The sequence below is a fragment of the Rhea pennata genome, chromosome 16 (genome assembly GCF_028389875.1).
Source record: "Rhea pennata isolate bPtePen1 chromosome 16, bPtePen1.pri, whole genome shotgun sequence".
Taxonomy (NCBI): domain Eukaryota; kingdom Metazoa; phylum Chordata; class Aves; order Rheiformes; family Rheidae; genus Rhea; species Rhea pennata.
Genome location: NC_084678.1, coordinates 16,713,944 through 16,727,968, shown reverse-complemented (window position 1 = coordinate 16,727,968; position 14,025 = coordinate 16,713,944). Strand labels below are relative to the sequence as shown.

Genomic DNA, 14,025 nt, shown 5'->3' with positions numbered 1-14,025 from the left:
TCCGGGGGAGAACACAGGAGACCCTTTTTGTCATTGATACTGAGAGCTGGGATGCCAAACGGCCTCCTTAATTAAAAGCCAATCAGTCCCATGAATGAGCAAACATTAATGGTAACCACATACAACCCCAGCAACAACCTCTCCCTCCGCGCATCCCCCGGGAGGAGACGAGGGGGGATGTTCAGAGATGTGCATTCTGCTGCTCTGGCTTCCCACTCCAGGGAAAAATCCCTCCTGCTCTCCTCCCACAGGCACTGCACAATAACATGCAAATCCCTGTCTTCCTGGGGCGCTGTGGTTCTGGGAATGTCAAAGTCATCTTTATGTCTCTATTAAGAAGGAGCCTCAAGCATGGAATATTTTATTTTTTTCCATTCATTTTCCTCAAACAGCCTGTAAGTGAAAATCTTCATAGCCAAATCATTAAACAACTACAACTGGTTTTGGCCACAGCCCATCTCTTCTCAACAGTTGGAGGATGTTGGGGTGGGAAGGCTTGTTTTCTTTGACTGACAGTTTTATTTAATTAACTTTCATATTTCAATCCCCTTGCTCCCTAGACAGCTCTCCCCTTCCCCAAAATACATCACAATAAATGAGAACCATGCACACTGCCTCAGCCCAAGCCAACAAACTTCAATTTCAGCAGGCCTGCTAAGCTAGAGAGGTTCCTAGTGCAAGACATGTCTCTCTGATCGCCCATCGTTCCTGTCCCTGGGAAACCACAGCTAATTTTGACTGGAAGGCAAAGTCAAAACACATCCAACAGCATTGGCTGAAAGCCAGTTCTGGACAGCTCTGTCACCAAATCAGCTCTTGTCAGCATGGCAAGAAAGGAAGGACTCAGCCCAACCAAGGTCTCACCTGGAAGCTTTGGCTCAGATCTAGTTTGGCCCACAGTGAGACGGGCCTGCAGGGCTCAGCCTGGCTCCTTCACTTGCTGGCTTCTGCCCGGATCACAGGGCCACTGTTCTGGGGACAACCCCGAGCCAGGCTCTTCTGCTCTGGAATTTATTCTGGTTCCACAGCGAGGTTTGCTTAAAAACCCAAGTCCAACGATGACTTTTGCCTTTCTGTTCTACGACTGGTCTACACCAAACCTTCACTGCAAACAGCCCTATCTTTCCACCCCTGGAGCACCCAGGCTCTGCTGAGAGTTTACAGCGAGTGCCCTCGGGGTCTGCCCCAGCCGCACGCTGCGAGAGCAGCCTGGCCCTGCGGCAACAGAGACCCCAGAGAGGTGCTGAGACACCTGCGGGCTTGAAAATGCACCACGCTTGCGCTTCTGCACAGGGCTGAGACACGGGTGCTCTGCAGTCCTCCTCCGAGCGCCAGCGCTGCCTGGTGCAACTGGGGCTTGCGGCAGCCCCAGCAAAAACCCAGCACCTCCCGCACGGAGGAACCCAGCGGGGACTGGACCCTCCTTTCTTGCCATGTCCCTAAACGATGCACTCCACCTTGAGCTGTCGTTAATTAATCAATCGTTAACGCAGCAGTCCAAGGCGGCACGAGGAGCCACGCACAGCTAATCAGCTCTCATCATGCATGAGCACAAAAGCAAACTGCTCCCCAAAGAGCCCCAGCAAGGCCGGAGAGGAGCAGCGTGCCGGGGCAGAGCCCCCGTCGGAGCTGGGGCAAGGAGCCCAGCTCAGCCAAGGAGCCGGGAGGCGCGTGGCACACAGACTTCCCTCCCCTAAAACCTCCGGCAGCGCAGGCTGTTCCACAGGTGCACTGAAAACACATCAAACCATGAAATAACTGGATTTCCATGGCATTTTCTCCTGCCTTGCCTGTTAGATGTTTCTCCCCTCTGCTCCAGGAGGCTTTCTCTCTAAATCAGTCCTCCAAAATGGGCAGAGGAATCACTCCCCTGCCCCAGATCAGAGAAACAGCCACATGGACAGCCAGAGCCAGGTCCAGCACCCGCCTGCCTGCGCCGTGCCACCCAGCAACCTCCGCGGTCTCTCGCTCCTCTGCCAAAAGCCCGTTTCCTCTCTCAGTGGATCAAGGTGTGATCAGAGACTGTTCACAGGAAGGTTATTGTCCACTTGGCCTCGGCAAAGGCCAGCGGAGAGTCGGAGGGTTTTCCCAGAAAAACAGCAGGGGTGTGCCCTTCCCCATCTGACATCCCCAGCGAGCAGCCGTTGTGAAACACTCCATCTGGTTCAGCTTATCCAGAGGCAAATAAAGATCAGAGCGAGAAAATAAGACTCCAGTGTATATTTAGAAATGCTGGATTTGGTTAGTAAAGAAGGGAAGCATCGGAGGGCCTGGGATCCAAGCAGCAATCGTTTATTCCGATGCCATTGCTTTGGTGCGAAGGAATCCATTCTCTCGGGGAAACGCGAATGCATCCCACCACGGGCCACCAACGGGATTCGAACCCAACCTCCTCTCCCCAGTCAAGACCGGCTGCCATCTGGATGGGGAGGGGAGGGTCGTGCACGGGGCCTGGCCTTTGGGGAGTTAGGCAAAGAGAGAGCTAAGGAGAAAGAGCAAGAAGGTAAGGTAAGAGAAAAGTGCTGGCACAGGCTTGCAGGCTTCCCTGGGGCCAGGGCATTAAAGGCGAAGTTACAAGGTGCTGCCTGCGTGGGAAATTGCCCTCCTGTGGCCATGCCTGCCACCGGCAGTCAGCCTTGAGGGGCTCGCTAAGGAAGACGACCTTGGGCAGCCCAGCACTGCCACTTGCAGTTGATCTGCTGAAGGACACTTTCCACTGCACTGCACTCCCTCGGGAGGGAGCGCCACGGCACGGCTCACGGGAGACGCAGGAGCTCGGGAGCCCGTGGGATCCCATCAGTTTGCTGAGGAGCTGCACTACTTCCCCCAAGGTTTTAAGCAGTATTGTTGCACACTAAATTGCTCCAAGGAAGGAAAATCCTTGCTGCCTAGGGAAGGGCTTCTTCATTAGCTCCCCGAAAATCCCCTCTCATGGGGAGACCGTGGTGGTAACAGTGTGGAGAGTTTGGGGACAAGCTGGTTTTACTCTGATGCAAGTGATGAAAAAAAAGCAAGCGGAAATCCCCAGGTCCTGCTGAAATGGCAATAGGTGCAGCAGCAATCCGCCGCTTCTCCCACCTTCCTGCAGATACAAGCCAGCGAGGGCCCCACTGTGCCTCGGTGAAACTCCACAGCGTTCTCCCAATGGCTGGGTATGGTCTGTGGGAGAAGAGGAGGTGGCATGTGTTGGCTCTTCTTGACGTGGTTACTCCTCAGGCCCCAGTCCCAGGTAACAGGCATTTGTCTTTCTGCAGCACCAGCAGCTCTGGTTTGCCAGCTCCCCGCCAAGGTCAGCCACCACAAACCCCAGCAGCAGCATTGCGGGACACTGCCCGCTCCTCTGGTCCTCCCACACGACCAGGACCTGGACCTGCAACACAGCACTCCTGCCAGGATGGCTGAAGCCAGTTCTCAGGAAAGCACTATTTTTGGGGCCGTAACTGGGTCAGTCTAGGCATTCGCTGGCATGTTCCACTCGCTCATAGTTGGCAGGTTTTTCCCACACTCTTAGCCGAGGCACTTATGAACTGTAGACTAGTCTGAAGCAATGTAAGTCGTTACTCAGCAAAGCAGTGCTGGACCCAGCAGGACATACTGAAGTCAGCAGAGCTCCTACCAGCCTCCCTGGGAAGAACCTGCCTCCTGCTGCCTTCTAGCACTGTTCCTCAAGTAAAAATGTCATAGACTGTTGTCTAGTGAACATGACAGTCTTTGCAAGACGCACCCACACACGCACAGCCATACACACATTCACCCAATGCACTGACCGCCTTGAAAATTCATCTGTGCAACACAAGGCCAGGAACAGCCAGGGAGAGCAACACACCACACAGGGCTGCAGTCCCAGTCCTCAAGATCAAGAGCCTTGTTTTACAGCAGGTTTTGAGGCTACAGGGGGGAGAAGAGAGCAGAACACCTCTCCTCCCTGAGGCCTGCAGATAGTATTTGAAATGAAACAGCTACTTTGGGCTTGACTTTTTTAGGTTATAAATGCATTTCAGCTGAAGTCATCTGGAAATCATCAAACTCTTCCCCCCAAAAAACACAGAGTATGGGGGAAAAAACGTTTTCAACCAGCTCTGGCACTAAAATCTCTAGCCCTCCTAAGACAGGTAGTGGCATCGAGGCTGCCTCGCAGGGATGTCAGGACACGTAAGGAAGATGCTGGTTGGTTTGTGTGCTAGCTTTTCACCTGCCCACTGTGTGCAGGCTGGGCACTGAGTCAGGCTTAGTTCTTTCAAATTGTTGCAGGACCAAGATGGCACTTCTGCTGAGAGCACTTGAGCCAGGACAGGGGCAGCTGGAAGGCCTTTCCACTCAAATTCAGCTGTTGTACCACCAATTTTCTGTGGTGAATTGCATCACTTCTCCAGACTGGCTCTTTGACTCTGTTCTGGGGTACAGTTAGGTCCTTCAGGCTGGGACTGTCCCACACTCTGCACCCTCATAGCTCTCAGCACTGCCACACTCTAGCTGCTCTTGCACTAAAGCATTTCCTTGCTCATCTGATATCCCCCCCTGCAGTGCAGAGTAGGAGGAATCACCTAAGAAAGATTGGTACTGTGAGCTGAAGTGACACTTCAGAGAACCACAAGGAAGCCTGGGCTGAAGACACCTTCCAGGCTTCCTCTGCTCTAAGGGAGTTCACCTCTGGAGGAGGCTGAAGTGCTTACGTGTCCCTCACTCCCACCTTCCCAATGCACACCATATCCTGCCCAGAGTGAATTTCAGGGCACTGGACAAGAAATACCCAACTACACAGAGCAAACTACAGACTCGACACTTCGTTGCAAAGCTGTGCACCCAGGAAACAGGTGTGCAGCTTGTGCAATGACTTCCAGGCTGGCTCTCCTTTGTGTCCTTGAGCTGGCTGAAAGGTATCAACTGAATGATTGAAAACTTCTTCACTTCCTCTCTTTTCTTCCTTCTGCACTGAAAAGGCTTATGATTTGCTGCTGTTTCACTGTTTGTTACAGTCCAGAAGAAGCATTCCTTGAGGGAATTTCAGCTCAAGAGCACTCCCAATAATCAGTTTTTCCCAAGGCCCGATGATATGTTTGATTTAACATGTTACTCCAATGTCTCCATGAAGCTCAGAGTTGATGGGGCATCAACTTTTGCTGAGCAGATCCTGCAGCCCCAGGATGACTGTGCATTGCTGCTGGGGACAACAGGGCTCCAGCCCTGTCTCCATGCTCAGGACTCCTCTGCTTGCAGGAAGCACTGCTCTCTCAGAGAGCTGGTGATGGTGAGGGCTGGCCCCCGCAGGGTTGCTGGACAGCAGGCAATACTGCCGGTGCTTTATCTCCAAGGGCCCCGTGGAAGAAGCCTCTCTCAGCATTAAGGAAAGGCAGGAAAGGAAGGAAATTCTGTCTGAAGTGTCTCTGCCCCCTGACAGCGCAAGGGAGAGTGTCTGAGATCCAACCTTCAGGCTCTCCACATGCTCCTCTTGACTGCCAACTCCACTGACCTCTCCCCATGACCTCCTCTACGCCAGACTCTGATCTCTCCACTGCCCAAACAGCACCACCTTTTGCTCTGTTTAAACTTGGTCCTGGCAGTGGGAAGGGCAAAGCTGCCCTCAGCCAGGCATTGTAAGGAGGCTCCAGATCAGTGGAGGCAGCTCTGGGACCCAGGCAGTGCTAGATGGCCTCTTAAGCAATGATTTTGCCTCCACCACCACTAATTCACTTAACATGCAGAAAATAAAGAGGCGTGAACGATCAGTCCCCTGGGGCCACACTGGCCTTCCAGGATCCCTGCGTACAGATTGCACAAAAGAGAAGGAATGCTCCTCACCCGCTTGGTTTCAGGTACCAGGTCATCCTTCATCCTCCGCTTGGTCCAATCCTTGGCGAGCTCGTCCTCTGCTATCTCCTGAAGGTGGAAGACGGCCACTTGGGCTGACGTGCGACGGATGCGGCCACTCGGGGTCCTTTCAAAATCTTCTATGGGGGGAGGCTCCGGCTTCACCTTTGGCTCTTCTGGAGGCTGAAACAGAGACCAAGTCAGGCAGGGCACAGCCAAGGCAGAGGAGGTGAGTTCTCCTCCCCCTGGAGTAGGGATGCTCAGGTCTACTTTGTCTGGGTGTTTGCAGACCTGCTTTTCTGCAAGTGGGGACTGCAGAGACTGCAGTGTGCCCCCAGGCTGGCTGGAAGTTCTCTGGGCCAGTTCTGCAGGCCTGTTCAGCACTTGAGGCTCAGCCTCTGAGCTGCAACAAACCCACCTTCTAGCGCAGCCAGGCAGACAGCCTGAGCGTCGGACTGATCACGTCCTTTCATGCTCCTAGCGTTCCCACGTGTATAAATGTCTCCCTTTATTAGAGTTACAGAGTTATGAGTCAGATGCACTGTCAGTAGAGATCAAAAGAGCACAAGAGGATGGTCCCCAGGGACAGGCACCCCAGTGCTGGCGAGCAGCCGGCGCTCACTGGCTGCTGAGGGAGCAGCCTGGTCTTTTTTCAGAGTGTGTGGATGGAGGGTGGCCAGAGCACAGCCCTGCGCTCAGCGCGCGCTCCGGAGTGGGAGTGTTCCCCATTGCACCATTCACCAGCCCTGCCTCAGCCTTCCAGAGCAGGCCACAGCTGCCCTTACTTAAATACATGCCCCTGCTTTCTCGCAGGAACAAAGCGGGCTGCGGTCAGTTCCCCATCTACAACGCACGGTGCAACGCACGTTCAGTGTGATGTTAGGGAAAAAACCAGCATCAGTTCGATGTCTGCACCTGCCTTGCCTGGCTCGGCCCGGCCCGACTCGGTCCTGCCCGCAGGCTCTGCAGCTCTGCAGTCACCCACAGGTACGGATGGCCCCGGTCCTCGGGCTGCGGAGGTGTCCGGGGGGCTCACCGAGGCCATGTGTTCTGACCGCACATGATAGTCGTGGCCAGCCTTGGATTTATACTTCTTTCCGCAGTGCGGGCAGCTGAAGACAGGCTTGTCAGCCTCGGTGAGCTGCTTGCCGCACCGCTTCTGGTGGTACTGGTACCCCATCAGGCTGGAGAAGTTGGCCACGCAACCCTACGGAGGGAAGAGAAGGGTTGGGGGGACTGTCACTTCACATACCCATGTTGTAACAGTCATGGTGCCATGCTTCCTGCATGGAAGGGAGGAACACGTCCTGGAGAGTCCCCCCCATAAACCCTGTCCCCTTCAAGCAATGGGGGAATCGCCAGCCAACAGGCCTGTCCCAAGGCCACTCTTCCACCGGCCTTGACAGCCTGAAGGACTTCTAGGTCCTTCATTTCTGAGAGAGATGATTACACCCCAAACTTGGGGTCCCTTGGGTCTGGCATTTCCTAACCTGTAGCCCCTGTCCCAGACTGGCCAGCTCTCCACCCATGCAGAGAGCCATGTTGCTGGGCTACATGGGCTCACTGGGGGCCTCGCATCCCATGCCACGGTCTGGAGACCTCATGCTTTCTCTCTGCTGCTGTCCAACCGCTCCCTCCCAAACAGCCACAGACGCAACAGTTGCTTGTGGGACACAGAGTGGCAGAGGGAGCAGCCCCAGTCCTCTGTGCCACACGCCACACTTTGATAAGCCGATAGGGCTTTTCAGAAACACGAAAGGTGGGCAGCAAGAGGTCGGCATGGCAGCGACTGCTTTGTATGGAGAGCAAACCACCCACAGAAACAAAGCTCTGCCACATGCCCCCTTTACCTGTTCATGACTTGTCTGCAGCTGGCTTATGACTGTTTTGGTTTATTTTAGTTTATTTTTGTGCTTTGCCTAGGACGCTACCAGCAGCACAACACCCTTTTCCAAGCAGTAGCTTGAGTTCTTGAGTCAGAAACTGTCCTTCTGGGAATGCTCTCCAACCTGTCCTACTTCCAGCCCTCTGGCTAGGATGGCCCTTTGCTATAGCGCTCAGAGCCAACAGGCCAGGGACAGCTGAGCTAAGGTGCACTCGTGTGAAAAGTTGAGAGCGTGCTAAGGGGTTCCTGAAGAGCACGTGTGCCCCTTTGCACTGGGACTCAGTCCTTCCATCTTCGCACAGAACAAGAAACAGGAATTGTTCTTATACCTCATTGGGGCATTTCAGTTTTCCCATCTGCTTTAGCACTTTCCTCAGCCTTTCCCGCTCTTCCTGTTCACCAAGTCCAGAGGTTTCCACAGGAACAGGCTGGAAACAAGGAAGTAACAGAAGCGACAGAGTCAACCATTTACTCATGTTCTCTGTGCCAGGAGCGGGTGGTAAACCTCTGCCTCACAGGAGTTGCTCTTGGTGGGGAATGAACCTCCTGTTAAAAATGTTGGATCTCCCACTGCTTTACTGTGCGCCAATGTTTTCGCTGTTATATGCCAAAATGGACCATGCATTTCCTGTATTTACCCTCAAAAAGCCAACTGAGAAATCCATGAGCAGTTCCCGCATGGAAGGTTCACCAGGTAGACTAGACAGCAGGACACTCATGCACAGATAAAAGACAAGTCAGAACTGGTAAACATGGGACATGCAGAAATACAGTTATGCCTTGCCCTCGTATCTCAGAGACATATGCAATCAGACTTTTAAGAACAGCATCTAAACTGGTGCCTGCCAGATTTTGCTCATGACAAATTTTGTGGCTACTTCTCATATGCATGGCAGAGCACTAAACACTGGACTGTGAGATTCATGCAAGACAGAACTCATCAGTCTCGGATTTACGGGCATAGTTTTGGAGGCAGAGCTTAGCCACTCAAAATCTGCCTCAAAACTCACTGAAGAGTCCCCCTTTCTGGTATTTGAACTTTTATTTTTCTAATCCTCTGCTCTGTTCCCAGAGATCCACATGAACATAACTAGTTGCCTAGAAATGAATGGTTTTGCACAGCAGCCAAGGGTGAAGGCTACTGTCTGGACTGAGCAGAGTGCAAGACACTGCAAGGATGGTGTTCTGAATCCCTTCTTTGAAAAAAGACAAAGAAAAGCAGACGCTGATTGCCTCATCTTCTGCATCTGCATCTCGGGGGAGAGAGGGGAAATGAGGTGTGAGGTGAGAGTTGGCCAGCATTCTTACCTTGCTGACATGTTCAGCCATCGTATGGTAATTCAGCCCAGCTTTGGACTTAAATTGCTTCTTGCAATGTTGGCATTTCAAGGCATCCTGCAGCTAAAGAAATTAGAGGCAAATCACCATGGAGGTTACTACATGTATGATTTTCCAAGGGCTGCTGCTCTGCTCTAACCCCACGGGAAGCTGTTTTCGCAGCAGTGGGATCAGTAGGCAGTTCAGCACCTCTTACCCCATCCCAATTCATGTCTGCAGCCCAGAGATTTCTCTCTATCATCCTGAAAACGGTTATCAAACCCACATGCCCCAGTTTTTGGAAAACATTCCATTTTGGATGTGGATTTAAAACGTATTAGGTGGAAACATCTGGACCTGGTCTCTCAGTCTTCCTGTTTGAGGGATAGGTAAGAGAAGGAGCTTTGATCTAGCAGTATATTAGTGGATTGTGCTCTGCAACCCTATTAACTATGACAGACAGAGCATACAATACACTTTATGGGCATCTGGACTGTTCGGAATTAAGATGCTGCTGAGCGCAAATCACAAAATTCCCATCAGCAGAATATTTCCCGCTTCATAGTACTCTGCTGCTTGACCCCTGAACTTGGTTTCCTGAACGACTTGAGAGAGGCATTAAAAACACACTGTTCCACCGTGCTGCCATGGACGTACTGATTTACAAGGGGAACTTGCAAAGTGAGTAAGCAGATCCTGATTTTTTTTGGAGCAGGTATCAGAATTTATTGACTCAAGAGATGAATACTTCCAGCTCCAAGAAACAAAAGCTAGTGGCTGGACAGCTGGGTCTGCTCCCTGCTCCATCTGTCCTAGCTGCCTGGCTGCCATTCCACCTTCACCAATCCCTGTTCAGTTGAGTCTGAACTAGCAGTTGGGGGGGGGGTGAAGATGGAGCTACAAACCCACCCTCATCCTGGACCTCTTGGGAAATGAGGAACGAACTGCAGCCAGCCGAGAGCGACTCACTTGTATTTATGCCCTGATCAGTTAATCGTGCGCCAGACCTAAGGACTGATCCTAACAAGGTGGATATCTAAAAGCTTCCTGACTCATCACATGCCGATTTCAACTAATTTGGGGTTTACTCCTGTGGTTAGGACTGAAGAACATGATGTGTTCATACCCTAATAAGTTCCTGTTAAGACATCAACTGGCTGCAAGGAAGAGATCCTGCCGTCATCTCCTGCAGGCACTAGCAAGTCACAACCATCTCTGTTCTTTATTTCCTTTCCAGAGCCCAAGGAAATGGGGTAGACTGCTTAGTGACAACACTGGAGTTGAGGAACCTATTTCAGTTGCTGTATAAGAGTTTCTAGACTCTGTCCATCCTTTTCCCATCATAAGAAACACAAACCATTAAAGCAGCAATAGGGGTGGGGATTGGGAGGCTAGGAGCATGCCACGGGCTCATCACAGAGCTGCTGCTGAGAGATGGAGCTGAGGTCATGCACCCAGGGGTGGCCGTGTTTCGGGAACAGGCTCACAGGCTGCTCTCTGGCAGGGGTGCTGTGAAATGCCCCAGCCCCAGCCTGCTGCAGTGGGGACCATGCCTCATGGGGAAGGACAGCAAAATACTTGCTCCTGGGGCCAGAGCCTGCAGCTCCACTAGGCCAGTTACTTCTGCTCTCATATCCCAGAGTGGCAGTGATGCCCTCTCTCCAGGCAGATTCAGCCTGCAGGCACTGGCTCTGGAGCAGAGAAGTGGTTACTGCCCCTTGTCACAAGCTTAGCAGGCTGTGGGAGCCTCATTTCCTCCTCTGAACACCCACACACCTATTTATAGAGGGGAAGCCAGGCCTGACTGCTCTCGCAGATCCCCGCTCAGCAGGTTGGTTGGCCTTGCATGCAACCTGCCGGCAAGAGAGATGTTTAGGAAGCACAGGAGGTCTGAGAGACAATGGCCAAGATCTCGCATTCCCTGAAGCCACGAGGATGTTAGCAACCTCAGGATTCTGCTCGGCATCAATGTAATATGAGGGATAAGGAATAATAGCCTCCCACTGCTGCATAAAAGCTGAGGCAAAGGCTGAGGAGGCATTTACAGCAAATGAATGTGGAATCAAAGCTGAGCCACGTATTTTCCAAGCGGGAGGCATTGATCCCACATTGGGTTTCTGTGACGGTGGCTCTGCACCATGCCAGGTGATGGATGAAGACATAATCCTTTGCTCTGATTGATGGCGCTGTGGCAGAGAGACAGTTTTTCACTGCACCGTTATGGAACTCCAGCATCTTCACAGTCTGCCTGAGTGCATCTAGGCTTGATGTCTCTCTGAGATGTGCTCTCATTCAACCACAATTTATCTGGCCTGATGCGAGGCACGGTGCACAGTAAAATCTCACAGCTGGAGCTCTGAAGTAGGCTAGATTACAGACAAGCCCAGCAATCTCACTAGCCTTAGAACTATTCAGTTAGCTACTAGAAATATCCAACTCTGCTGAAGACACTGGGACAAGGGGCCCAGACCACAAAGGGATTCAGAATTGATGAAAATTAGGTACCCAAATCCCTCTGTGAATCTGAATCCAAGTCAAGCAGCCAGCTCTCTTTAGATGACTAGCAAGTGCTCTATAAAACTGCCCTAGAATCAATTTTAGGAACTACCAATACAGATTTATGAGCGTGGCTTGAAAGAACATGCATATCTGCATTCCCCCCTGAAACACAAACGAGCTGTGATTGAGGATGGCAAGCTCTTACCTTCTGGCAGACATCCATGTGCTTTTTGAGCCCAACAATAGTTTTTCGGGTTATAACACTGCAAGTCGGACAGGCAACTTCTCCCTTCTCGCTGATCTCACGTTGCCACTGGTCCTCAGGGTTTGCTGGCAAGGGGAGAGGAGAGAGGTGTTACGCTCAGCAGCACAGACAACAACCTGCCCAGGGCTTTTGTCAGGAGAGCCCTTTTTTAAGTCTTGGTTCGCCAGCTGAAAGCCACTTTAGGGGGGAAAGTTACTGAAATTCTCTCACAGTCATGGGTCAAGTCAAATCTAGATGCACAAATCACACAGGCACTTGCAGCTCTACCACTATGCAATTCCTGCAGCCGCCTGAGTCAAATTGGGTCACTGGGCCACTTTATGTATTGTTGCCTGACTTGCTCACATTTCATAAGGAAAATGAGGTTTGTTTTTCCAGCTCCATTCCATATCCTGCAAATAGGGAGTTTAAATCTTAGAATGCCCCTGGCCACCGCATCTTGCCCTGCTTGGAACAACTCCCACTGCCAAATGAAACAATTAGTGGGAGTGAAACAAAGGTGAATGTCTCGGTTCCATCCGGACCATGTGCCTGGACAGTTTTCCCTGGCTTTCTTTTTTTCCGGCGGAAGCACAGGCAGCTAATAGGCATGCTAGCTTCCAGCCATGTGTTTATTTGAATGGCTGTGACAAGCTTAAAAAACACCCAGAATAACAGATATGTGGGGCCAAAACCTGCTCCCAGACCCAGAGTTCATGCCATGTTCTCAGCAGAACACACTAGATTTCCAGCAAAGGAAACCTGGCCTGGATACAACCTGCCAAGTCTGTTTATTTGGATGCTTTCACACATCTGTGAGATCAGAGAGCTGTTTATTTGAATTTGAAACCTGTGCAAGGAATTGCAGCTGTGTTTATCTTGCACATCCTGCATTCCTTCTGCTGTCAGAGCTCTCCAGGGAAAGTCAGCAACCTGTGTTAGGATGCAGGCTGTGCCTTGGAGGCTCAGGGGAAACACAGTTGCCCCTGAAGCCAGGCACTGGCATCATTCTTGAAGGTGATAGTACAAAAATGTCATCATCTTTGGAGTTGATCCAAATTGTGGTCAAACTGCAGTCATGAGGAACCAGGATTTGGCTGTCAACTCCCAGTGCTTACAGCAAAGCATTCTGTCCCTGTGCAAGGTACCAATATCAGGATGCCACTGCAGTCACACCAATATGTTAGGACCAGTGGCTGCTTCCACACATGTGCTGTATCTCAGACATAAGGGAACTGCCTGCTTCCAGCTCTTGTCTTGTGCTGGGTTCAGCTCATGCTTCTGCTCACAAACCTCATAGAATACTAACCTGGTAAAACAGCCCGCAAGGCCTGGAGGGATGTGAGGACCACCAGCTGCAGCGCAAAGGTGGGGGACCACACAGTCTCAGAGCAGAGCAAGGGAATGAGCTGGCAGAGCAGCTAAGTTGTGGACAAAGCTGTTGCCGCTGCTCTGTTTCCACAAGCCCTACCTGCTGGTAAATGCATGACCATTTCCTTCTTCACACCAGCTCCAGGAGGTTTCTTTTTCAGGTCCTCCATGTTGGCGTTCCCCTCCAGTTTCTTGGCTCGATGGGCTTTTGCTTTGTCCTCTGCTTTGACAAGACCTGCAGAGGGAGAGAATTTTAATTCAATGCTTGCTTTAATACCATCAGACCTGAATTTACCAGGAGGAAAAAAAATCTCCGACACGGGGACACTGAGTCAGCTGTAGGTCTGCCACGACCGTATTTGTGTAGAACCAGGCCCTTAAGTATGACAGGCAATGTCAAAATAGCTCATGGTGATTTGTAAACACAAGGATAATCATTTCCCCTGCTCCAGTCAGTTCATGGGCTACAGAAACTCTAGGGTGAAGCAGGGGTAGGCTGCTTCCAGAAAGGGAGAACCCTCCCCTGCATGAGTGCACGGGCAAAGCACGTGCTCCCCATTCAGGCTGCTAACGACACCGGCCGTCAGCCACTGAAGCGCTGGCTCAGGCCAGCCCTTCTCTCTGCGGTGAGCAGAGCCAAGCGAGCAGGAGGAAGGCTCAGCACGTGCCAAGAGCGTGATGGCAGCAGCAGCACTGCCTAGTCTCCCCCTCACAGCTCTGCTGTGCCGAATGCCTCAGAATTCCCATGCTGACACGAGAAATGGAAAACGGGACTTGCAAATGCTGCTTCAGAAAGCCTAGTTAATGAAGGACTAGGGCTCTGACCCTGGGTCCGACCACCCCAGACCAACACGCAGTTCAGCCTTGCGTCTGCGCTTCCGGGGGAAGGAGGCTGCCGAGG

General features: G+C 51.9%; 1 protein-coding gene across 3 annotated transcripts in view; it reads right to left on the bottom strand.

Moving 5' to 3' along the window:
• The window catches only part of ZNF512B (zinc finger protein 512B), a 41,773-nt gene that overhangs the window by 13,128 nt on the left and 14,620 nt on the right, over positions 1-14,025 (bottom strand). For 2 of the 3 annotated variants that reach the window (XM_062589587.1, XM_062589588.1), the window contains 6 exons: positions 13,225-13,359; positions 11,715-11,839; positions 9,002-9,094; positions 8,023-8,121; positions 6,728-7,015; positions 5,800-5,991 (listed from right to left, as the gene is read on the bottom strand). In XM_062589587.1, coding sequence (XP_062445571.1) covers positions 5,800-5,991; positions 6,728-7,015; positions 8,023-8,121; positions 9,002-9,094; positions 11,715-11,839; positions 13,225-13,359 — 932 coding nt within the window. The remainder of the gene's footprint in view (positions 1-5,799; positions 5,992-6,727; positions 7,016-8,022; positions 8,122-9,001; positions 9,095-11,714; positions 11,840-13,224; positions 13,360-14,025) is intronic. The other variant, XM_062589589.1, reaches the window with a different exon arrangement.